Source organism: Chinchilla lanigera, unplaced genomic scaffold (assembly GCF_000276665.1).
Source record: "Chinchilla lanigera isolate Chin_1 unplaced genomic scaffold, ChiLan1.0 scaffold00047, whole genome shotgun sequence".
Taxonomy (NCBI): Eukaryota; Metazoa; Chordata; class Mammalia; order Rodentia; family Chinchillidae; genus Chinchilla; species Chinchilla lanigera.
In genome coordinates this window covers 2,785,751-2,812,129 of record NW_004955448.1, presented here as the reverse complement: position 1 = coordinate 2,812,129, position 26,379 = coordinate 2,785,751, and the positions used below count along the sequence as shown (strand labels likewise).

The following is a 26,379-nucleotide window of genomic DNA, read 5'->3' as shown; positions in this document are numbered from 1 at the left end:
CTGTTCAAAGCTACCACCTCCAAAAGGAGTCAGATGCCAACCTCACCTTACTGGCAGGAACTGAAAGTTGTAAACACTAGCAAGACTGGGCTTCATCTCCTTAGGTCCCCAGGAGCTCATGGTCACAATGAAAGTAGGAGGGCAACTGATGCATTTTATGGGAGATAACAGGGCTGACCATTCAGTAGTGACACAACCCACTGGACCATTATCCAAAAAAAGTGACTATTGTTGGAGCCACTGGAGTCCCAGAAAAGAGACCAGTTTGCTGGTCTCTAAGGTGTGTCACAGGGGAACAAGAGGTACAGCATGAATTCCTGTGTCTTCCAAATTGCCCAGTTCTCTTGCTAGGAAGAGACCTGCTACAAAAATTGCAGACCTGAATTGAATTTAAGCAACAGAGAAATATGACTTTAAATCTGGTTCAATGGAGACTGTATTTAAATAGGTCACCAAAACTGAGAATAGATGAGCTGTGTGAGCTGACACTTAAGGTTCCTGGAGTATGGGGCAAATACAACCTACCTGGACTGGCTGTGAATCAAACACCAGTGATAATGGAACTGGAACCAAAGGCAATTCCAATTCAAGTGCATCAATAACTCTTTCCCCTGGGAAGCCATACAAGGCATTCAAGGATATTTAAAATGGCTCTTAGAACATGAAATCTTGGCTAGATGCCAGTTATCTTGGACACCCTGCTTGTACTGGAATGCAAACTGGGAACTATTGAATATAGACAAGCAGGACTTGCATGTTGTAAGTCAGGCCACTGAAACCATTCATCCAAAGGTACCAAATCTGTACACATTGATGCAACTCATTCCAGCCAGAGCTGCCTGGTTTCCTTGCTTGGACTTGAAAGATGCCTTTTTCTGTCTCTGCCTGGCACAGTCAGACAATGCATCTTTGAACTTCAATGGGAGGATCCTGTCATGGGCATAAAGCAACAGTTTACCTGGACTAGGCTTCACCAAGGATTCAGAACTCTCCTACAATCTTTGGAGAGATTCTGGCTAACAACCTCAAATCCATCATCACACCAGAAAACAACTGCACTTTTCTACAGTATGTAGATGACCTCCTTTGGCAGTCCCCACTCACTAGGGCTGTTACCAAGGAACTAAAGACCTCCTTCACTTACTTTAGAAGAATGGATAGAAGGTGTACAAGAAAAAGCCATAAATCTACCAACAAAATGTCAAATCTTTCGGCTTCATACTGACAAAGGAGAATACCAACTGGGAATTGAGTGGAAATAGACTGTCTGTTCCCTTCCAATCCCAACAACCTGATGCCACATAAGAGAATTTTTAGGGGGCAGAATTTGGGGGGACAGTTTCTATCACATCTGGGCCCCAAATTCCTCACTTCTGGCTAATCCCCTCAATGAGGGGAGGGAGCTCATCCTATGGAAAGCTGACCAGGAAGGAGAATTTAAACAAATCAAAAAAGCCCTCTCAGGCTTCAGGCTTAAGATTGCCAGATATAACTGAGTCTTTCTTCTTATATGTCCACAAACAGAAGAGAATGACCATAGAAGTCCTACATCAGGTGATAGGGTCTTGGCTCACCTGGTCACATACTTGTCCAAATAATTAGACTCTGAGGCCCAATGACGCTCAACATGCTTTAGGGCACTTGCTGCGATAGCCCTGCTGACACTGGAGGCTGAAAAGCTGACAATAGGACAATGATTCACTTCAAGTACAACACTTAGTTATCACTTTAATGGACAAGAGATAGCACTACTAGGTATCAAATCCAATGATGACTCAGTATCAAGGACTCCTATATGAAAGTCCAACTTAGCTCTAAAGACAGTGAACTCTTAACCTCTTTCATGACTGTGTGGAAACATGGAGAAAGTATTCTTGGGCTGAGGAGATCTCACAGATCAGCCCCTCAGAGACCCAGATGTTCAATACTTCACAAAGTGGATACAGTTTTATACTAGAAGGGGTCTCAGGAAAGGATATGCAATGGTGACATTTGACCTTGTAGTGTAAGTTCAGCTTCTGCCTACTGGAACCTCAGCCCAGAAGGTAGAGCTGACAGCCTTGACAAGGGCCATTTTGCTAGCAAAAGACAAAAAGGTTATTACCTATAATTATTCCAAATATGCTTTTGCTATGCTATACGCAGCTGTATATAAGAAAAGAGGACTTTTAACTGCTGGTAGAAAAAGAAAGTACAAAAAAGAATTTTTACAGCAACTAGATGATTTATGAGTCTCCCGAAAAAAGTGGCTGTTATACACTGCAGGGGACACCAATGGACTGAAACATTAAAAGCCAGAAGAAACCAAAAGACAGATGGGAAAGCAAAGTGGGATGCTATGAAAGCCCCATAACCTGAGAGAAGGCCCCTAGCTGTGCCCCTCACCTCAGAGCTTCCTCTCCCAGAGACACCTAGTTACTCTTCAAATGAGAAAGCCTGGTTTGCCCAAGAGTCTAGAAATTATATCAAGAAGAGATAGTGGAAATTCCCTGATTGGAGGCTGGCAATCTCTGAAATGATGGCGCCAAGGTTTGTAAAACAATTCCACCAAGAGTCTCACATGGAGAAAATGACACTAGAGATTTTATTGGGCCGTCGTCGCTGTGTGTTGTGGCTCACTGCCGTCACCCAAGCTGTTTGTCAGCAACGCTTAACTTGTGCTTGAAATAACCCAAGGCAAGAACCACCCTGCTCTTGGGTAGTCAAGAAATGGGTGTTACCTTCTGTGAAAACTTGCTTTATGAATTTGCCTGAACTTCCTTGAGTGGGAGGCTATCAGCATGTGTTGGTGCTTGTCTGTACCTTTTCAAAATGGGTTAAAGCTTTCTACACCCAAAGAGAAAAGTCACAAGAAATGACCAAGGTACTGTTGAGAGACATCATCCCTAGATTCAGCCTGCCCCTGACCTTGGGGTCAGACAATAGTCTGGCATTTAAACCCAGGTAGTCCAGGGACACACACAGATGTTAAAAATAAAATAAAAACTACAAACAGCCTACCAACCACAGAGATCAGAAACAAGTAGAGCACATGAACTGGACACTCAAGAAACTGTTGAAAAAATTTTTCTGAGAAATGCGCTTGAAATGAAATCAGGTCCTGCCCATGCTCCTCCTCTGAGTCAGGTGAACCCCCACCAAACAAACTGGATGTTCCACTTGTGAGATCTTGTTCAGCTGGCCACCCCCAATTACATGTCAAATTAAAGGCGATCTCTGAGAACTAGGGAAATTGACTCTAAGAAGACAGATGCAAGCTTGGGAATAACCATGCAAGATATCCATAGCTGGATACAAGAGAAAATGCCTGTAAGCCTGACAGACCCAATACACCGCTACAAGCCCTTGGATCCAAAAAATGAAATCCAACCACCCTGGGACCCATATGAGATGGGCCCTAGAATAGAATCTTGTCTGTACCACTGCTGTTAAAGTTGCAGGAACTGTGCCTTGTATGCACCACAGTTGGCTAAAACTAGCAGCCAAAGACAAATGAATCAGCCAGCAGGACCCAGATCATCCAAACTGGCTGACCCTATTGCAAAACTGAGCTGCCACTGGAAATGACAGCCCTGCTCTAGTCACCCCAGAATGACAACCCTGCTCTAGTCAACCCTAGCTGTGTAGCCAACTAGTCTACACAGGTGGAAGCCTAAGGAAACAGCTGTCCTGCTCTAGCTACTACCAAAATTGACCAGTCCACACATGGCTGAAGTTTATGGGTCAGCATGGTGTTACAGTGACAGTATAAATCTGTCTTCATTTTTGTTATAATTCTCCCTTTGCCCCTGCTAGGAGAGAAATTTCTAGAGGGATGTTCCCACTGCATGTATTGTAGATAGTCAGGGAGCATTACAGTAAGAACCCTGCTATATCATACCTATAACAGATGTAAGGAACACATCGAGATACTTATAATTAAACAACCTACTCAGTTTGTGACCCAGGAAATAGCGAAGCTTAAATCTATTATAATCCCAAGTTTTCACTTCATGAAACCTGGCTCAAGGCCCATGCTGGGGAGGAGAAAGAAGATGATGGTGGTCTCAAATAGAACCAAATTCCCTCTAAATATAAAGGGGATAGTTCTTTGTACTTCCAAACTACCTACTAGATGAAAAAGAGAGATATGAAAGTTCAGTCTAACTAATTGTTGCTTATAAATAGATGACAATAAAGAGGTCAGCGTGAGCATTATTGCCAAAATTCAAAACTTAGCCCATATCTGAGCCCAAAAGTGGAAGGGATAATGTCCAGATTCTCTATTTGGAGGCTAGTTTTCATCCTTTAGAGGACTGAAAACCTTACTATCTTAAAAGTGTGTCTTATTTTTCCTTGCCTCTTACCCCAACAGCTCAGAAACATTCAGTCAGCCATAGTAGACAGGCACACCACCACTTCACTAATAGCTCTAACCAAGTACCGACCTCTGTCCAGCAGAATAAATCACAATGGTGATGATGATGATGATGCTCTTGTTTATAGAAAACATCAAAGGGGTAATGAACCAAAATCTAAAAAGGAAAACAATCTTCCTCAACTTTAAGCCGTTCTCCCTTAGACTATTCCCTGCCCCTATGACTTTTGCTATGTTAAATATTTTTCAGTTTTTAAAAAGAAGGAAGTTTTGTCATGTGACATTGTGGATAACCTTAAGGACACTATGCTAAGTGAGATAAGCCAGGTATAAAGGAACAAATACTGCATGATCTTACTGATGAACAGAATCTCAAAAGTTCAAATTCATGGACACAAGGAGAAGAATGGGAAGTTGCTGACTAAATGGTACAAAATTTCAGTACTCTGGATAAATAAATCCTGGTGATCTAATGCACAAAATGGTGCGTTTAATATTGCTGCATTATAATTTGCAATTTGCTAAGACTATCTACCTTAAACATTCTTAATACATGGAGTAAAATGATAAACTTGTGAGGTGATAGATGCATTAACTTGTAGTAATCATTACAGAATGTAGTAATCATTACAGAATGTGTGTGTAGATCAAAATTATTTTCTTCTTTCAATTATACCTTTGTAAAACTGAAGAAATAGAGAAGTTTGAATGCTTTCCAACCTATGTAATGAGTTTAGTATAACCTTAATCTAAACTGTGGCAAAGATTTTTTTAAAAATATAGATTAATCCATCAAAAACATCCAATATTTAATGAATTGTACCAAAAAAGGTCAACAATATGCCAAAAAATTTAATTCATCATGATTTAGTCTCAGATCAAGAATGTTCAAATAATTTAGCATTTAAAAGTTAATTGAGCCAGGCATGGTGACACACACCTATAATCTCAGCACTCAGAAGGCTGATGCAGGAGGATTGCCGTGAGTTCAAGGCCAGCCTAGAGTACATAGTGTGTTCAAGACCAGCCTAACTGATAGAGTGGTACTCTGTCTTAAAACAAAAATTAATTGACATAACTTACTATACTAAGAAAAGTGTAGAAAGTCACATGATCATCACAATAGATACATTATAAATAATTGATTGATTATAAATATTTGGCAAATTCAATATGTAGTTATGCAAAAACTATCAGCAGACTAAGACTAAAATAACTTCTTGAAACTGATAAAGTTAGCTATTAAAACTCAGTTAATGTCATGTTTATTAATAAAATATTGAGCAATCTCATTCTAAGGTTCAAAGCAAGGTACTTGTTTGTATTCAATATTGTCCTGGAGGCCATAGCAAGTGCACTAATAAAGGAAAGTTTAAAAAGGCAAAGGGATAGGAACGGAGGAATGAAAATGGTCTTCTATCATTGAAATATGATTGTATATAAAAATTCTAAGGAGTTAGAAAATAAAGACAAAAAATACAAAAGGAGTAGAAGGTTAATGTAAAATCTATCATATTTCTATGTAGTTGATAAACACATAGTGGAAAATATTTTAAGTGAAATGTTTTCAAAATAGCAAGAATAAATCTGAGGAAAAGTTTTCATGATTTCTACACTGAAAATACTAAAATATTCCTGAGAAATTGAAGAGAATCCAATGAAAGATGTACTATGTACATTAACTGGAAATTTCAATGCAATGGCATCACTGCCATTACATTGAAGACTGACATCCTCCCCTAATCATTGATTCAGTGCAACCCTAATCAATATCCTATTGGATTTTCCCTTTAAGAAAGTGACATGATATCTTTATATTTTACTGGGAAAGATAGGGATCACTAGAAACAACTTTAAGAACAAGGTTGAAATAAGCATAGTATTGATGTGAAGGTAGACATGTAGACCAATGGAACAGGAGAATCTGAAAACAGACAGTGATGTTAATGTCAACTGAATTGTGACTCAGTACCTTTGTAATTTATTGAGAAAGAATGGTCTTCTCAAGAAATGGTGCTGGAATAACTGGATTATTTGATTTAAAAGAAAAGATTCTGAACCTCTACCTCCCACAATGCAGACAAAAGTAATGTACCTGCTGAGTCACTGCTGCTGCTAAAGCGCCCCCAGAACTGTCTCCTGAGATGCAGACTCGACTGGGATCTACTCCATATTTTGAAAGAATTTTATCCTGAAGAAAAAACTTGACTGCAGTGATGCCATCTTCAAATTGAGCAGGAAAGTGATGTTGAGGAGCTAGCCTATAACTTTAAAATAGAGCAATAAAACACATATGGTTGTATTTGTGACTCTCAAATATCAAATAAACACAGTTTAACACCAGATCCTCAATCTCTAAAAAAGCCAAGTTTGATTTTTCTACTAGTTCTTCATTAAATAAAATTCAGTGTGAGGTCATAATGTTAAGTGAAATATACTATGTGCATCAACTTAAACATCCCATGATTTCTCTTGTATGAGAAACCCAAAATAGAAATAAAGAGCAAAGCAAAAGACAGATAATGGGAAACAAAGAAGCAGATCTTTTGTAAAAGAAAAGGGAACCCAAAGATCCAGGGAAGGGTGAGGGAGAAGAGGGAAAGGAGATGAAAAAGAACTAAGATGTGTTATGTACATATACCAGCCCCCCCCCCCGCGGGGAGTGTAATCATTACGTACTGTAAACATGTATTAATAAAACTTTTGAAAAGAAAAGATGTTTCCATATTGTATGTAAAGTCAATAGCCAGTTTTGTGCGTGAGAAGTTAGAGAAGTGTTCTGAACTCCCTTGAGACTACAAACAAAATTGTTAGCTCAAGTGCATTTTGGATTGGAGTACTTTGTACATTATTTCACGTTCTCAATGTAACTGGTGATACAAACATTTTTAAAACTCTTTTTGAAAAAGAATCATGATTTTTTTTGAAGACAACATACCTGAGATCATGTTCTAGGCAAGCAACCTATATTTTTCAAGTTCATTTTGATCAAATTTCTTCCAGCAAATTATATATATATATATATATATATATATTTTACCATAGACAATGTCCACAACTTGATTCTAGGATAAAATTTTAAAATATCAATAATGGTTTAATATGCTACAGTGTGCTTATTTCTGGTAAATTCATTTGCAAGACAAATTATCACACCATTGTATTAATGGTAAAATGGACTTCCGCACATACATAAGTAGACAATGAAAACAGGAAAATACCATTAAGGATTAGATCAAATGTATAAAATATGCACAAATTATAAAACTTCATAAAATAGATTTTAAATGATAGGATTTTCAAAAGTTATAAAAGTGCAAAAGATAATATCCTAAGATTATATATTAGAAATATTCATGCCAGCTGGGAATATAGCTCAGTGGTGTAAGCGCCTGCCTGGCAAGTGCAATCCTCAGTTCGATTCCCGGTACCAAAAGAACAAAACAAAAGAAAGAAACTTTAGAAATATTCGTGCCAAGTTCTTCTGGCTAGTGAAAGTAAGCATAATGGCTGTGGTAGCAATCACTTTCTTCAGATGGGCAAATCTTTAAGTTTTTCTCTAAATGTTTTGCTTCCTCCATAAAACAAAACAAAACTCAGCAATCAAGTCCCATAAGTCCTATAAGAATTGCTGGATTAGAAATTTATTTTCTATGTTACTATAAAATAGGAAAAGGTTATAAGAAAGAAACTTTCTGAGGATGATGGGTTTCAGGGCTAATTTTGGATGTCAGAAATTCAGATTATACCAGCATGAGTAAGAAAATACTGAACTGTGCTATTATTTCTTGGTACGTCCCAGGAAAATGCAAACTACAAGATCCCTTTTCTGTCAGTGGATTAAAGTTTTCAGCTGGTCTCAATCTTTATCACCTACATCACTACAAACTACAGCTGTTCTGAAATTAAACATTTTCTTACCAGCTCAAATACAGCCCAATACCCAAATGTGCAATGGTTAATTTACTGCCTCTTCTACAGCTATACTATGTGAGACCAAACTAGTGCTTTACAGAACCTGAACTTAATGTGCCTAGAACAATTGTGCTTCTTCAAATGCTCATTCTAGTGTGTAACTCAGAAATTTCTATAATCACAGGAAAATAGTAGAATACTGGGCTATTGTAAGGAACACTCTATGGTGCGACAGTAACAAGGAAATTATATTAACTTTTCAAAATTATATTTAAAGTATAGCTGATTGAAGTTGTAAATCAAACCTCTTTGTGTTGAAGCAAAAATTGCAAGTCAAAGAAAATCTTTCTCTTACTCTACTCCTACAACGACAGCATCAAGTTTGTTTGCAGTCCGTCTGTTCAGGAAGTCCAACGCTGTCTGCTCTGAAATGAAGAAAGGTCAGAATACTCCCCGTAATTAAAAAACGGCAGAAACAGTTCTAGCTATAAACACAGAAAGAAATGTAGTTTGTGAATGTTACACAGGAGCCTTTATTCCTGCCCCTGCTTCCTTGTAGAGATCTGACCCACAATACGCTCTGCTCATTTCAAGCTTTTCAATCTCTGTCTAGAGATGAAGAAATGATTTTGCCAATTGTTAATGTGGCAAGAAAAAACTAGGCTTCATCCAGGCTAATTTTCTCTTGCCAGTGCTGTTTGTACACATGGCCCTTCCCAGGTCCCTTGACGGCCTGGTGCATTTTGCTCTTCTCAAATCTTCCCCCTACCAAGTCTCATGGGGGAGAGTTGTGCTCTGTCAAGACAGCTAGTCACTTGCTGGGTCTCTAATTCTAAAGAGTGACATATCAACAGCACCTTCACCAGAAATAATAGTATTGCTTTCACTTTCACTTGCCAGAATTCCACGCATAATTATTCAAAAGAAAAGCAATAGTGATGCATTATTTTCCTAAAATAATAACACTCAATAACATGGCTCTTCAAAACTTTTGTTTTCTCTGAATATACATCACTATGAGATGATCCATTAATGTTAACGTTAAAACAGAGACTAAAGACAGTAACTAGATTCCCAGAGAGCTTCTGGCAAGTCAGCGTGCAGACCCGGATGTGCACGAGTTTGCGCACACTTGGCGCACAGCTGTCCACTCAGACGCAGTCTGTGCCCCTCCTTTAAAAGCACATCTTTCTCCAGGTACCCACAACTTCTATTCACCAGTGCCCTGGTCACAGCAACTGCGTCGTGTCAAATTCTGAGCGATGCCCTACAGTTCAGTTTCCTACAAGATCCTAGAAGTGCAGAGAATTTTAGCGTTGTGATCAAAGTTCAAATTTCAGGTTTTTCTAAGGCTGATCTTAAATAGTAGTAAAATTGTACATTATAATGATTTGAATACTGGGAGAATGACATTCTGGAAAACAGAATAGTAATCCACCCATTCTTGAGCTTAAAAACATTTTCATTAAAGATTTCGTTGAGAATTTACAAGAAAAGGAAATGCATGAATGAAAACCAAAATGCGCAAGATGGAAGAACCTCCTAATCTTCGCATTCAGGAACATATTTCAGAGCTGTGATTTCATTCCTCTCCGAATACATTTTTAGCTCTCTTACAACTGAAGACAAATCAAGTTTTTTGTTTCTCATTCTTATCTCAAACGGTCCCCACCATAGTACATTTACTGATACAATGTATATGGTCACAATTGCTCTATTCAGTTGCCATTTATAGAATGTATACTGTATTTTATAGAACCCAAGTAAGACAAAAGATTTTAGGACAAATATTGAAAAACAAGAACCAAAGAATTGTGTAACAAAAATTATTTTTCTTTTCTCTTTAAAGTAAAAAAAAAAAAATGTCTAAAAAAGAAATGAAGGGCTGGGGAGATAGCTCAGTGGCACAGCACCTGCCTGGTAAGTGCGAGGTCCTGAGTTCCATTCCCAGTACCAAAAAAAAAAAAAAGAAGAAGAAATGAAATAAAGGTCTAGGACAGCAACATTTTTCTATTATTTCTTAGTTGTCAAAGCAAATTTGTCATTTAGGTTGGGGATTGAGACAGGGTCTTGCTACATAGTTCAGGCTGGCTTTCAACTCATTATGTAGCCCAGGCTGGCCTCACATTCATGGCGATCTCCTGGCTCAACCTTCCAAATGATAAAATTAGAGGTGTGCGCTACCACACCGAGCATTTGCCATATTTTAGAAAAGAAAACCAAGAGAAAGTATAGAAAAGCAAAGAAAGAAAATTGAAATTTGCAAGCATCAGAAAATAGAGCTAGAGAAGAACACACACACTCAGGCACACATGGAAAGCCATCTAACCTCAAGAAAAAGCATGCTCTGAGAGAAAAATAAGAATGCATGAAGTGCTCAGAAAACAGAAAACAACTCAGTGTAACTGAAACAAAATTCCTGGAGTGGTCATTGACAAAAAACAGGAAACTTAAATGTGGGAGCTGGGAAGGGTAAAAATTTTCATTTTTTTCTCAAGTGATGAGAGTCATTGAAGAAATTGGAACAAAAAATCGTATAGTCAAAACTTCATGTTAGAAAGATGCATCATTAAATATAGGTCAGATAAAGTTGAACAGGACAAAGTAGAGCAGAGATATTAACAAGGAGCACGACGGAAACATTGTGAAGTCATTGTGAGTCAGGACATTACGATGAAGATGGAGGAAATATGGTAATTGAATGTGGGTTTGAAGGAACATTTAAACATACTAAATAATTATTGTTTATTTAGAGAATTAAAGAGCTTGAGTTGTTGACTTAAAGGGTGTTTGGTTTCTCAGGCTGTTTAGACATCATTAATCAAACTGTGTTTTATAGTATTAGTTAGAGCAGTCTGGTTTGCCCAGAGGTATATATATAGTTATTCATTGTAAACTTGGATGCAGAAATGGATATCAGGAGCCTATAAGTCATTGGAAAAGAAAAAGTATTGGAAACTAAATGTGTAGAGACAAAAACAGAAAGCCTAGAGAGAATTATGATGGACAAGCATACTTAGAAAATTTATGAATGAAGAAAATATGTTATTCTGTTTGTTTTCAAATGGGGGAGCCAGAGACTAAAAAGCAATTTCCTTCTTATTGGTAAAAGGAAATCTAAAAAATACTTCGTTAATGAAAATAAGTCAGAAGCAGTCAGTCAATGGAATAGAAGTTAAAGCTTGAGAAATTAATCTAAGGTGAAGACCCAAGGAAATAAGGACTGGAGCAGATGGATAGCTACAAGCCTAAGGAAAGAAATTGACAAGAGACCACAGTTTTGTCCCATCTCATACCCACCTTGTGATTTCCCATTGGATCGATGTTATCTAAGCAACTATATATGTAATTTTATTAATTGATTATAGTTTTGTCCTAATTTAGACCACCTCAGACCACCTCACCTGGTTTTGTTCTATAAACTCCCTTGGGACATCTTGTGTGTGTGTGTGTGTGTGTGTGTGTGTGTGTGTGTGTGTCTCTCTCTCTCTCAGAAGCTTTTTTTTCTCTCCATAAATACAGCTTTCCAGTAAATATTTTCTGTTCTTAACCTCTGTTATTCCTAAAGTTCATTCTTCAATTTTAGAGAACACCAATTCAGCATATTGAATATCTAGCAAGCTAGCAGGTTGGGAGTTAAAATATTTTCCTTATGTTATTTGGATTATTTGGAGGTCCTATATCATCCCTATATCACCAGCGTGTTAGAGCCTGAGGCAGAAGGATCGCCATGAGTTTGAGGACAACCTGGGCCACATAGTGAGACATAATCTCATAAAACTAAATGCGAGGGCATAAAATTTGTGAAGTTTTACACCTCCTCTGAAATAGTAATAAGCTTGGTATCTGGTAGACTGGGAATGGCTAGGTAGCCTACACTGATACAGATTAATAGTCACTGATAGGAAGGAGAGGTAAAATTGTTCAAATACATGTTCCAAGATTTCCGAACTGTATCAGGGACGCTGATTACCCAAATGAATCTAGAGTGGTGTAGTGCCCTTAATATTAAAATCAGCAGCAGCTGGGGGGCTTATCTTAAGTGCAATTTTCAGGCGTTACCAATGGCATACTGAACTAACAATTCGGCAGACACAGCTCAGTGATTTTTTTCATAAAAAGTAAAACAAAATTTTATGACAAGATAAGAGAATAACAAGAGTTAATACACTGTGTATCATTATCTTCAAAGTAGTCACTCAGAGTAGTCACAAACAGTAGTCACATAATAACACAACTTTCTTTTCAATGATCTAAGATAAACTAGAAGTATAAACGAAACAAGTTAGCATATATATGAAAGGATATTTGAAACAATGAAATATGTAATTGGGTAAGTATTGTATTTGAACTTCTCACTACTTTGTGTTTGTCTCTTTTCTATTTTACTATTTATTATGGTTTCTCTTATATGAGACACACAAAAGATATATTAAAAAACCAATGATCATTATAACAAGCCTTGTAGCTAACAAACATGGAACCACTGAAATTTAAGCATCTGAAACCAGTTTTACACCTTCCTGGGTGACATAAACAACCATTCCATGTCAATATGAATTCACTTTCTCAGGTTATATTAAAAATCTTTGAACAGAAAAAATATTTATGGAGATTCCAGAAAGTATATACAGAATACCAGCTTCCTCGCATATTACAAAATTCACCTCTAAATCATACCTTCCAAAGAGAGTTTTTACCTTTACTGTAACATTTACTATTACTTCAGAACACTGCTTTTTTTGGTTTTTCTCCAGTACCGGGAACCAAACTCATGACCTTGCACTTGCTAGGCAGGCGCTTTGCTGCTGAGCTAAATCCCCAGCCCCTGGAGAGTACTGCTTTTACTAAGTACATCTTAATGTCATTCTCTCAGCCTGTACTCACAGGGATTATCATATAATCAGTAGGCTGTGAGGATGAGTTTTAAGATGTTTCTCATGAAACAGAAAGTCTTTCTCTTAGGTAAAAGACCTGAGTTTCTCATTCCAGCTTAGAAATTATGCAATTTGGTAATTTTTTTATTTTTTACCATGTAAAGAGAATAAAACAAACAATGGAAGAACCTTATTTCTCCCTAGCCTTCTGTTTGCTAGACAATTTATCATGTATTGTTAGAGAACTTTTCTACTCTGTGAACTATGAGTAGTTGATAGAACACCTGCTAAGGCAATACTAAGGCGATACTGTTCTAATCGTTTTCAGAATTGCACCAAATAATGCAAGCAAGGCTGAGAGACAAGGACTGATCCCCAACCTGAAATTTTCAAGGTTGCAACACAGCTGCTGAACAAAGGTGCAAGGATACATACTCAGTTCCTCTCATTTTACTAAAAAAAATACAGAACAAAGCAATCTTTCTTCAGCTGAGGAGGCCATGTACTCTTCAAATATTTCCTGGTGACAGCCTGCAAAGTATTTAATGTCTATTTGTCACCTAAATATTTTCCTTCTGACAAGTCACAAGAAAACTTGTAACTAATTATATTTTTCTGTTTCTTGTCAGAAAGCTATGGAGAAGAAAACTCTAAAGCCAAAATTGTATCTTAACCATTTTAGCATTTTATATATATTAAACAAAGTCTTTTCCTGTGCCATTAATTCCTGTGCAATTTTCCCTCATCTCCTAGTGCACATTGCTAGTATTTGGTTAAGTGGCTTGCTATACAGTATATAGCTTGCTATACTGTATAAAGTTCTCAAACTATTTAGTACTAACGGAGACAGAGAAAGCCAGAATGAAAAAAATACACAATTGATTGAATTCTCCTCAGTTTTGCTCCCTCCCTTTATTATTTTATTTATATAAAACAGGCTCACAATATGTTAGCAGTATATTATGATAGAATTTTCTAAAGTTTTCATAAAGGTAAATTTATTCACAATTTTGTTTAAAATCGTTTGTATGTGTCTCTTAAAATCATCCCCGGAAACAAGTATGCACACAGGCTTCATAGGAATTACACTATTACATAATTCTATTTTGCCTTTTTCTTTTAGAATCAAGACAGCCACCTACATTCTAAGCTTTATCCGTATTTTTCTTTTCAGTGACCACAAGCATGATGTTGTACCAGCCAAAACATAATGCTTCTGATTTGCCATTTAAAAATATCTTCACCATTTTGAATTTTCTGCCTTTGTATTTATTCTTATTCCAAAGGGAAATATTTTAATAAATGACTAGCTCATGCCCTAGGTTTGTTTGAGATGTATGTTTATTCAATATGAAATCTTAAAATAAAATGCTTACCAAAATAAACACAACAAAACCTGAATTCAAAAATATTAATGCTATTTATCAAAAGTCTTTTTTCTCTACTAGATATCTAAAATCTATAGCTATATTTATGAGTATCTAAAGAATTATTCATATGAGTACATTTTATATAAAGTAGAGCATATATAAAAACGTATGCCTAACAGATCTTCCTCCTTAGATGATGAACTTACTGCAACTTCCAAAGCAAAAAGCACCACCATGCATGTAGATTACAGCTCGTCTTAGGGTTTCTGACTTCCGTCTTGGCAAATATAAACGTACTGGGACCTCAGCAAAGTCTGTATCAATCACTGCAGTATATTCATCTGACAGAGGCGGGGTATAATCCATCCTGAATATCATTGAAATAAATTCTTCGTATCTCATAATACCTATATTTTCTAAACAAATACCCTGAAAGAGCAAAACAAAATTTTGGGTTAGGATTTTAAAATAACACCACGTGCACATAAAGAGAAAGTGCAAAAAGGAAAGGAAGCACAAACAACATGAACAGAAAGAAACAAACTTTCTAATGCTGTGAAGATCTGGAGTGACCTTGCTGCATTTGAAAGGTTTTAGTAATCAGTATTTTAGACTAAAACTCTAACTAAAAAACAAACCTTTACCAGCAATTATTTTATTCATGTTATAATTATTTGTTCAGTATAAATTCTTATTTGAACATTTGCTATATTTTACAATCCCTCTCCTCTTTTCTGTAAGCATGTTGTCATATTTCCCTTTTTAATTATTTTATTTAATCCAAAATTTTAAATATCTTCATATGACCACACTCTTAAGGATCTAAATTTCCTGGTTTTCTGCTCTAATAGAGTAGCATTCCTCCATTCTCCTACATCCCATATTTGATGTCAGTGACAAAAGCTCTCCTTGCATTTTCTGACCAGCTTCTCTAGGACAAGTCTATCAAATCGCTGGATAGTTTACTCAAAGGAAGACGCTTAAAAGATGCACGGTCAACAATATATTAATACTAATGCAGTTCTTCCAAATAATTTAGGGCATTTGCAGAGTGTTTTTAAAAGTCTGTCCTCTATGCTTTAATAATACAGAAGCACTCAGAAATTTTGCTGCAACTAATAAAATTCAAAGTCCAAGTTTGCATCCATTTTTCTAAATTGGCCTCTTATGTCACCCATTACTAGTTGTGGACCATTGAGGAAATTACTCTTTTTCTTAGCTCTACAATGGTGGTAATAATAATAATAACAATAACAATAACAACAACAACAATAATAATACATTTCCTACTATACTATAATAGGATTTAAAGGAGCGACTACTTTCTTTGCACATACAAGAATATCTTGCACATGTTAAGTATTCAATAAATCTTGTTTTAGCATTAATTTTAAGTTCCCCACTAATAATAACTCTTTCTTACGATTTTCTTAAAAATTGAGTATTATTGAGTAGAGTACCTCTTAAAGTTTTTGAGAAGCTGGAAAGTTTAATTGTTTCATTAACTTTAAAATTAAATTTAATGACTTTTTAAAATTAGATTTTTAGCAAATTGGCTTGTTTTTCATATCTCAGGTTTTTCTGGTTTTGAGAAACCAGATAAACATTTTATCAGTTTAGAGATTATTTTGTAGTCTTCTGAGATACATGATCTTTAATACAGACATGCAGACAGCAGTCCTGCAAGGTATTTATAATTAGTATCCCCATCTTCAAATAAAAAAAAACAACATACAATTAAGGACTAAGGGAATTTTCAAAGGTTGGTCAAGCTTTATCTTTTCCTACAGCATTGCTCTTCGACAACTGCATAATATTGCATTTCTTTTCAACGGCCACTTTAAATCACTTTGAAGATATCAATATGTAATACAACAAGCATTGTTAATTTCCTACCACTTTGTAACTCTGTATTGTCTGTACTATTCTTTTGCTGTTTTGTAAAAGGTTGTCTGTCTGTTAAAAAAAAAAAAAAAAAAAACAAGGACCACTTTATCAGAATTTTAATTTTTACTTTCTCTTCATATGTTAAAATATCAACTATTCTTACTGTTATCATAAGTTTGAGTCACAAAATTCAATCTTGACAAAAGTAAAATTGTTTTTCTTAAAACAGCAGATTTTTTTAACTATTCACATCATTTATTTTGATGTTTTGTATGTGCTGTTGAGACTTGAACCCAGAACCTTATGGATGCTAGCCAAGTACTCTGCCACTGTTATCTCCCAGGCCCAAGATCTTGTAATTTCCTAGAACGATCTTTGAGGTGTACTTTCATTTAAAAAATTAAGAATAACAAATACATAATAGTAAATACAAAAAGTGCATGATTTTATTATAGATAGTGGCAAAAATAATTGGAAAGTGAAAAAGTAAAAGTAGAATTCTAGAGGTGTTGGCATGATACATGAGTATTGGTCACTCTGATTTACAAAAACATATGAAGTAATCAAGGGAGATTGTATAGCAATTTATCTGTGGAACTGACACTTGCAAATCAACATATTCTTCCATTTATATACCAAATAGTCAAAGAAAGCAACAGTTATGGTGAAAGTAATCTCCAGAAAAAATTAGAGGGAAAATTTAAGCACTTAGTAGACACCAGCCAGAGACAGATGGGGCTTCCCAGAATTGCAGCAGGCTGTACAGGCACCGTGAGAGAGCCTCTTCCTCCATATTTCGTGTATCACTTTCTCTTTAGTGATCATCTGCTGCTGTTGCTGCCTTCTACTTTCACCCACTCATTTTTCTGTTATCAAGGAGCATTTCTTGGAGCTCTCTGGTTTGCACAAAGAGTACACATTTTGAAAATGAATTAGTCTTAGCATCAGATTTTAGACTTGTTAATTTCCATGCGCATGTACCTTTCTGAATATTTCTTCCCCTTCTATAAATTGACAAAACTTATTAGAAGATAGTGGACAATGACTGGAGACATATGTCCTGAAGATCTACACATTTGTAAGAGCTCAAAAATGTTAGTTTCTAACTACAATGGAGCTTTTTATGTGAACTCAATCTATTCTGCATATTCCAAACCAGACAACCTCAGAAAATAGCTAATTCAGAATTAAATATGGATAATCCAAGCAGTGGAAATACCAAATTATCAAACACGTACAAACATAAATATTTTATGTCTCTATACAATAAGTATGGGATGATATGGTCCTTGCATATAGAAGAGAAAGTCAAATTAACAGATAAACCATTTCCTTCAAAACTACCATTTCCTTTCTATATATCACACTATTCAGAGACTTCACATGTAGACTCTAGGAACTCCAGAAAAAAGAAAGCCATTTCACCTGGTTTTAACTAATGCACTAAGTTTTGCATACTTAATATTATTTGGTTGATTTATCCTGAAAAACAAGTTATGTTTCTCACAAGAAGATAACTTTCATATTATTAATTGTAATAGCTCATAGGCACTGGATTTTAATTATCATGGCATCACAATATCTAAGAAATAAAGAAATATTAGTCTTACCACAAATGTACAAGTTTTTGCCATCACATCCAAGGCCATTACTTTTCAGCTTTCTTCGATGTTGCCAGGTACGGGTATATAAATAAGATATAAAAAGAATACACAACATCCCCAAGCAGAAAGTTTTGAAACCCATAATATCCTTCTTTCAGTCTCTTCACAGTGCTGAGATGAAAATTTTTCCATAAATATTGAATTATAAGCAATAAATCAAATTTAGACTTTGAACTTTTCAGATGATATAGCCATCTTAGCATGAAACTAATTTTCAATTCACATATTACAACATCAATAGTAACTTGTTTTGCAACCACACAGACGCCGAGGTATATGTCGTAATTCCTTAGATTATGCATTTATTCTTTTCTTGTAATTAAATGTTCCTAAGTATGGTGTTTATTCATCATGGAGTTCCATCCATCAGCACCAAAAGAGTTTTATTCTTGAGTTCTAAATCATGGGCTGGGTAAAATAGTCCAATGAATAAGTCATGATGTAAAATTCTGTGATACATTGGTTGTATTTTATAAGATGTTTTAATAAAATAGAGTAATTGATATTTAGTCAGAATCCAAGCTAATGCCATTAACACAGGTGTGATAACTAAGCTAAAAATTGCTGTTTGTGGTACACAAGTATGAAAGAAAAAAAAAGCTGTGGAGATTTCTCCAAATTCCATCATTCACAAAGCTAGAACTTTTTAATGGGCTACAGCACTAGGAATTTCTGTACAAATGCTTCAGGAAACTCTCTGTATTTTAGAGGATTATAGAGTGTGGTGGCTAATTTTATGGTTGAATTTCACTGGGCTAAAGGGAAGCCTGGTAGCTTGTAGGGCATTTTTGTGTGTGCCTGTGAGGGTGTTCCAGAGAAAATTAGCATTTGAATGGCAGACTGAGTCAAGATGACTCATTGGTGTTGCTAAGCATCATTCATCCACTGAAAGCCCGAATAGAATTTTTAAAATTAGAGAGGCCTGGTGAATTTAATCTATTTTCTTGAGCAGGGACATTGTTATAACTCTAAGCCACATTAATGTTACTCCAGCCTAATGTTCAATGTTTTTCATATATAGGTATTTAAGAAACCTGAATGGATAGCCCAATTAGTGGATTAAGGCCTAATGATAGGAGGGGAAGTTTCAAATCCACCAGAAGCAACAGAGGTAGAAACTCAGATTAGGAGTGGTCAGAAATGGCAGAAAAAGAATAAAGATCTAAATAACAGAATCTCTGCCTTCACAGGGCCACACAAATATGCATACATAAATGAGGTTGTGGAAGAGAGAGGGACATTTGGCTTTGGTTTGTGAAATTATACAATATTATGCAAATACTTCAAGGCAAAGTGTGTTCAATTTAGTTTCTCCCTAAGCTTTTATACCACAGTGTAACGATCAGTGTAATGGCTGTAGAGTCCCAGATGTCTCTTTCCACCCCTCAGCTGTGTCACTGTGCTGGGTCTGAGTCCCTCAAGCTGAAATAAAGACCCTACCCCTCCCTTTTGCGGTAAGTTCAATGACTCCCATCGTAGGAAAAGAATTTTCAGGACAGGTCAGGGAAGGGTTTAACAGACAGAGATTTAGGACACACTCAGGAGTGAAGTGTGAGCACTCAGAGAAAAGAGAGGCATCGTAGTTTGGAACTGGTAGCATTTAAGCTTCTCTTGAAGGGGTGGAAAAGCCTTGGAAGCCCCCTCTGCAAGGTATTAGCCCATTCTATAGGAGTGGGCATTTTTTAAAAATAGGCCATTTGATCCTATTCTTTGGGTTCACTCAACCTACTCCTTTATCTTGGGATCAGGCTCTTGTTCCTTACTTTTTCAATAAAGCCAGTATATAAACTTTTACTCTTCTGAAGGAAGTTTGCGTGTGGTGGATCTGGTAGGTAAAGAGTTTACATTTAACCAGGAATGCTGATATGTGTCACCCTGGGTAACTTGACCACTTCCTGGAAGTTACAGTGTCTTAAAGTACAATTTTTTACATATGATACCTTTGTCTGCTTTCTACCTACCTTTTATCTTCTTTTATCCTACCTCATTTCTATCAGGTCCATCTCAAACTACTTTATGGCAAGTAATATATTTTCCATTTCTTCTAAGACAGAATCCAAATTTCTCAGCGATTTATTTTATGTTTTCCGTCATCGTCAGAGTGTCCCCATTCTTATTCTATAATCCAGGCTGACTCTAGCTTTTGGAAATAAACTACACAGTGACTGAGTTACATTCCTGTGGCTACATCATTAAATGAAGTGGTCTCTAAATGAGGAATTGTATATAGTATGTACAATACACTATGCAGTACAAAGAAATGGTCAAAGGAAACTCCAACTTTATGACTTTTATTTGTATAACTTACATGCAACACTGTAGTGTGTAACAGAACACAAGAGTACAGTACTGTACTACACAGTACAATCCACAAAATTATAGTAGTGCATAAATAAGGCTTACTGTACAGCAACATTGACACTCTATAAACAAGATGTACAGAACTGTACAAAAATGTGGGTTGTAAGTCCAAGGGGTGAGTCACAAGTCTGAACAGCATACCTCAGTCTTAAATCTGAACAGTCATTAAACATGTGGATCATTAAGTAAGAGATATGTTTGTAAAGCTTTTGGATCTTTTGTTATACCTTTTTCCTAGAATGATTCCCCACAAATTCTCTTATTTCATTTATTTCTCAAACACTTCTTTATGCTTTTAATTTTTAGCTCAACCTCTTCTATGCTGCTTTTTGTAATTACTAAGTTAGAGCTGATTAATTAATGCTTCTTTAGCCCTTCCTAAAATGTATATATTTGTGTCACTATTATAGAGTAATAACTTCCAGTCTGTTAATGCCAGATGTGTCAATTTTGCATCTCTTGATACTGGAGAATGGACTCAAGGACAGAGGAGGTTAAGAGTAGGAAAGGTTTATTGAGAGAAAGTTCTGGAGACAGGAGGGGTCTCAGAAGTGGACTGCTGTTGAAACTGTTTGTCCACAAGTGTCCAAGATAAAGTACAGCAAAATAACAACTTGAGCAACTATGGGTCTCTTTTATCTATAGTCATGTCTACCTAGGGCTCTTCTGTGGACAGCACTTTCTGGTCAAACTATAATCAGCCTAAAGTATAGAGGTGGAGTTGCTGTGGCAGACTGACAACAGTTGTCAACTTGTATCACCCAGCTGAAGTGAACCAGCATGGTGCTGGGTGTGGGAGGCCCACCTGAGGATTGTTGCTAGCAGAATGAGAGGCAGAGCTGGGTGCTGTTAGAAGCCATTGGGTGCTGTTAAAAGCTGTTGGGGGCTGTTTGCAGCTGTGGGGAGGTGTTGGAGCTGTTGGTTTTCCTGGAGCTGCTGTTGGTCCTCCTGGAAGACCTTGTCATGTTGGCTTTCCTGATGAACTCGGCTGTTATCATAGTCAAAGGAGCTCGGGACCTTGTTCTCACTGGGAATGGCTATGGCGCACTTTGGAGGAGCTCTAGTGCTTACTTTTAGGATTGCTTCCTGGTTCCGGAGGGGAAGATGATGCACTTTTTAGTCAACTGGAAAAGCTTGCTGTGCTGGCTTTCCTGATAGAAGCTCTGCTGTTCTCATCATCAGAGAAGCTTGGGACCTCATTGTCTCTGAGCACGGCTATGGTACCTTTCAGGGGAGCTCTGATTATTACTTTGAGCATCATGATGCTATGGTTGTTCTTTAGGTTGGGCTTCCATTTGCTTTTGAAGAGACTGTTGGAATTTAGCCAGTAAGGTGAATTTTTATCAAGGCAATTCTTTTATTGAAGAGAAAATATTTAGTGAGAAAAGAATCTCACAAGGACAAATTCTAGAATTGCAGTCCTTCTTACTTTAATAAGAGCTAAAAGTAGCACATGGGGCCAGTATAGTTTCCTGAGCCATTTTATGAAGCCGCCTCTTTAGGGTTTCATTCATTGTTTTGACCTTTCCGGATGACTGTGGTCTCCAGGCATAATGAAGGTGACAGAGAATTTCCGGTCCCTGAGAGACACCCTGTGTGAACATCCCTTTAAAAACCCATTATCACTCATTAAATTATTAGGAAATCCAAATCTAGGGATGATTTCTCAGAACAGTCTTTAACATCTTCTGTTCTTTTTCTGTCACAAAAAGGAAGCCTTCCACAAAATCTGTAAAAGTATCTACCCGACTAATAAGTATTGGATTTCCTTATATTTTGGCATATGGGTAAAATTAAGCTGTCAGTTTTTCCAAGATATTTGCCATGTCTCTATACCAGGAGAAACTATGGTCCAGTTAAAAAGATTTTGAGGCAGAGTTCACCTATCTATTGTATTGCCTGAAAGAGTCTTATCTTATGAATGATTTTCGATCATTTGACTGGTCTTGTCATTTCCCAATTGAAACTTTTGATGTAAAGACTTAATATTTTTTTTATCGATGACCACCGGGAAGGAACAATTTATCCTTGTCTTATTGTAAGCATCCCTATGGAAGGAATGGACATCCATGGGAGACAGCCCATACTCTCCTGGAGGGAGACAATGTACCTGACTCAGATGTATGCATATTATAACATTTAAACCAGATAAGACATCTCTTTCCAAAAGAGGAACTCTACTTCGGTTACGATAAAAAGGGAATGAGAGAAGAGAAAGCTATCGCAGTTACAGCCTAAAGATTGTTAGAAATAACTTCTCATTGAGGTATAATGACTGGAAGGAAGGCCAGGGTTGAAAAGAAGAACTGAGGGTACCTCTGGTTTGCAGCAACTGGCTGGTCCCTTTTCTCTATAGTCATGTCTACCTAGGGCTCTTCTGTGGCGAGCACTTTCTGGTCAGAGAGAGAGGGCAAAGGCTGCCCCAGAGCACTTCAGTACTGCTGGACCAGTTCATAGAATGAATCTGACACCAAAGACTTTCATCCCTGGGGGCAGTCTGACTTCCAGTGGTCACCACTGCACATAGGACATGATGTAGGGGGCTCTTGTTGCTACAGTTTTTATTACACTCCCTCTTGAAATGCCCTGTCTCCCACAGCTGTAGCAAGTGGGTCTACATGGTAGCTGTCCTTGGAGTCTGCGAAATCAGACCCAGAGGTTACTGTATTTTAAGGTGGCAAACAAATCAGCCACTTTCTCTTTGTCTCTTCATCTCTTTCCCTTGGCTTCCTTCCACTCCAGTATAAAAGACCAAGGAGATAGCTCCCTCTAGAGTATCAAGTGAGCTGTCCTGAGTGAAAGCGATTGTTTGCAGCTTTCTCTCTGAGGCCAGCTGGGCAAAAATTTGCCTGTACAAATAATCTGTTCTTTTATTTAATCAGGGGACAGAGACATATGCAATGCCTCTAGCAAGCAACCTGAGAAGGAAGGAGACTTCTCATCTGTTCTCTGATTAATAGTTAGTAGTTTGGAACAACTGAGGAGTTATTTCTCATCCTTCTTGTGCCTTTAAGGATACAAGCTTGGACATGTTTAGTGCTCTCATCTCCTGCCTGGTTGGACGTCCAGTAGGGATTTTGCGTAGGGACTGCCTGGACCTCAAGAGGAACAGGCAGTACCACATTTTGCTTCTTTCCTAGCAGCCTGTAAAGTAACTGTTTTCTCACTAGGGGTCAGTGTTTGATCTAAGAGCAGCATCATATCTTTACAGTCTAGTCAAGAGTCTGGGCAAGGCCCCTAAAGACCACAGTGTAATTATCTGCATCATCTGAAAACTTTCCCAGATCTCGTTTGGTCTGCTTGAGTTCATTGAGAGCAAAGGATACATGAACATGGGCCGGGCTGACTTGTCTACCGTCCTCCTCCAGAAGACATTGCCCCTGAGGAGCCTTAACAAAATCAGGGAAGGCTGTCTGGAGCCCAGCGAAAGCTTTAATTAGGGGCATCTTAGAAGCCTAGGCCTCAGGGTATGGAGGGCAAGGGAGAGGGACTTCTCAAGGGTGAAGGCACATACAGCAGGCACAGGCTTAAGGAGCAGTGTCCACACTTAAGGACCAGAACGGCCCACATCCATGCTTTAAGTGTAGGTGTCTTATGGCAAACTGTTTGAGCATAGGGCACCTCTGACTAGTTTTCTCTCTTGTAGAAAAAATGCAGTTGCAAAATAGTATTAGAGTCAGTAGTAAATCTGGGGCTTACTTTCTTCCAGGGGGGTCCAAGTTCTGCGTGAATGTAGGAAAAGACTCGGTGATGCTGCCTTAGAGTGTGAGACTAAATGAGTCCCAGTGTTAAGAATGCACTCCAAAGAAGTAAGAGGATTTGACACCGAGTTTCCCATTGTGAAAATCACGCAGAGAAAGTGGCCCTTCCAGTCCCTCTCGTGTCTTTGATGCCCTCAGAGCATCCCCTGCGGTGCTGCGTGTTAAAGCGGCTGGTCGCTAAGTGGAGTGTGACTGGAATGTCCCCCTGCACACCAGCACATTCACCCACTTCTTTTTAATTGCCATTCCTTTGTTTTAAGCTGATGTTCCTGTCAGGCACGCTCCCACATGCCTCTAATCCCAGCATTCAGGAGGTTGAGGCAGGAGGATTGTCCCAAGTTCAAGGCCAACCTGGACTACATAGGGAGACCCTGTTTCAAAAGACCTAAATAAATAAATAAACAAGCAAACTAACTAATATTCCCAGCTCAAAATCACCTGTCTTTAAAGGCAAAAGCTCCAACTGACTCCCACTCTAACAGCCCTGTTTTAAAATGGAAGCACTGCCAAACTGAAAGGTAAGTTAATGACCAAGGACCTGAACAACTATTTCCTAATTTTTCTAGAGAGTAAAAGAAGATCAGGAAGGCAGACTGGAGAAACTCTTTCACACTATAGTGTTCAGGACTTGTAAGAATGCATGTTTGGAGATAGTTTTCCCTATTAGGACCCAAGACTGGGTCTCTCCACTGTGTCTCAGGAGTCTCTCCTGCGGGGCCACTGGTTGCATGAGATACCTTTGCTCACGACACTGGATGGCATCTCATCCTTATGCTGTGTCTTCCTGGAGTCCCATCTAACCCAGGGGTGGGACACTATCTGTTCATAGAGGAATGCCTCATGGAGGCTGTTACACATCCTGGAGAGTACAGAGAGAGAGCAAGTAAGGGCCTGTTATCCTTACATCCTCTTACCTATACATGGTTCCCCTGTGTATGAACACTCTTTTTCTAGGGGTCCAGGAGTCTCCAATGGTGAGAGGAAAAAAAAAATCCCAAGATTTCAAGAAGCATGTTACCTTTCCAAGCAATAGTAACAACTGTCCTTATAAAAGACAAGCTGCCAGGACCTCCACTACCTCCCGGGCTAAATCCTCAGGTATGTCTGCAAATGCTGAGCTGCAAGCCAACTGGAATCTCAAAAATCTTCCCAAAGAACTGCCTGTAATAAGAGACCTATTCCAATTAGTATATCTGACATCTGTCTTTAGGGTAGCAGTGATCTGCTTTTTTTTTGACCTTTCAGTAGATTTTGCCTATTTTGGCATTTAACAGAAATAAAATCATATAGTTTGAGTTATATTTTCCTGGCTACTTTTGTGTAGAATGTATTTGATATTCACTTATATTTTTGGATCTACCATTGCTTCATTTCTTTGTATTGTTACTGTGTCATTCCATACAAAAGCCACAATCAGCCTATCTGAACCAAACAACTGTCACTGTTCCCAGCTTAACAGTCTATTGTTAACACAGCGTAAACATCTCCTCATTTGGGCAGGAAAAAATGATGTAATTTTAAGACACCCACAAGACAATGGTATTGCAATTCTTTGATTTGGAGAAACATGGATAAATATTGAATCTGAGAAAAAGTTTAACCAGTTTTATGCCTAGTTTATGTTCTAATCTTTTCTCCACCTCAGTTAGCGTTGGTCATTTGTGAGATATGTTCATAGTAAGAAATCTTTTGAAACATCAGACATGAAGGGCAACCTGCTCAGGACCCCTTCTGTCTCTCTCTCAGAAAGAAGCTTTCTTTCCACAATGAATTGTTCCTGTTCTTAATTCGTCTATTCAGAGAACACAAACTCAGCCTTTTGGATACCTAGCACGTTGGGAATTTCCTTCCCTTACATCCTTTGGAGGTCTTCCACTGAGCTAACTAGACATAGGTAAGAGTTTGCTTCTGTTTCGTAGGTCCCGGATTGTGATTCATTTAGTAATCAGAATTTGATGCTTCAAATTTTCATGTTATGTCTTTGTCCATTGCTTTTAATTAGTCATGGTTTGTCTCCTATAATTTTATTAAAATGATGATAAATTGAAGTTGAAAACATAGAAAGATTATAAGGTTATAATGCTTCTTTAATTGGACATTTTATTTCAGTTTTGTACATGCCGCAGTTGGACTTAGTTGCTATGTCACTTGCTTCCCAATTTGATCTCCATTTAATCAGTATTACTC

The 26,379-nt window shown here is 37.5% G+C and overlaps 1 protein-coding gene across 1 annotated transcript in view; it reads right to left on the bottom strand.

Moving 5' to 3' along the window:
• Aadacl2 (arylacetamide deacetylase-like 2) overlaps positions 1-18,288 on the bottom strand; it is a 29,242-nt gene extending 10,954 nt beyond the window's left edge. Inside the window, exons 1-4 of the mRNA XM_013518580.1 lie at positions 18,017-18,288; positions 14,726-14,948; positions 8,628-8,697; positions 6,453-6,624 (exon numbers count right to left, since the gene is read on the bottom strand). Of these exons, the coding sequence (XP_013374034.1) occupies positions 6,453-6,624; positions 8,628-8,697; positions 14,726-14,948; positions 18,017-18,055 (504 nt within the window). The 5' untranslated portion in view covers positions 18,056-18,288. The remainder of the gene's footprint in view (positions 1-6,452; positions 6,625-8,627; positions 8,698-14,725; positions 14,949-18,016) is intronic.
• Positions 18,289-26,379: the final 8,091 nt, after the last annotated feature.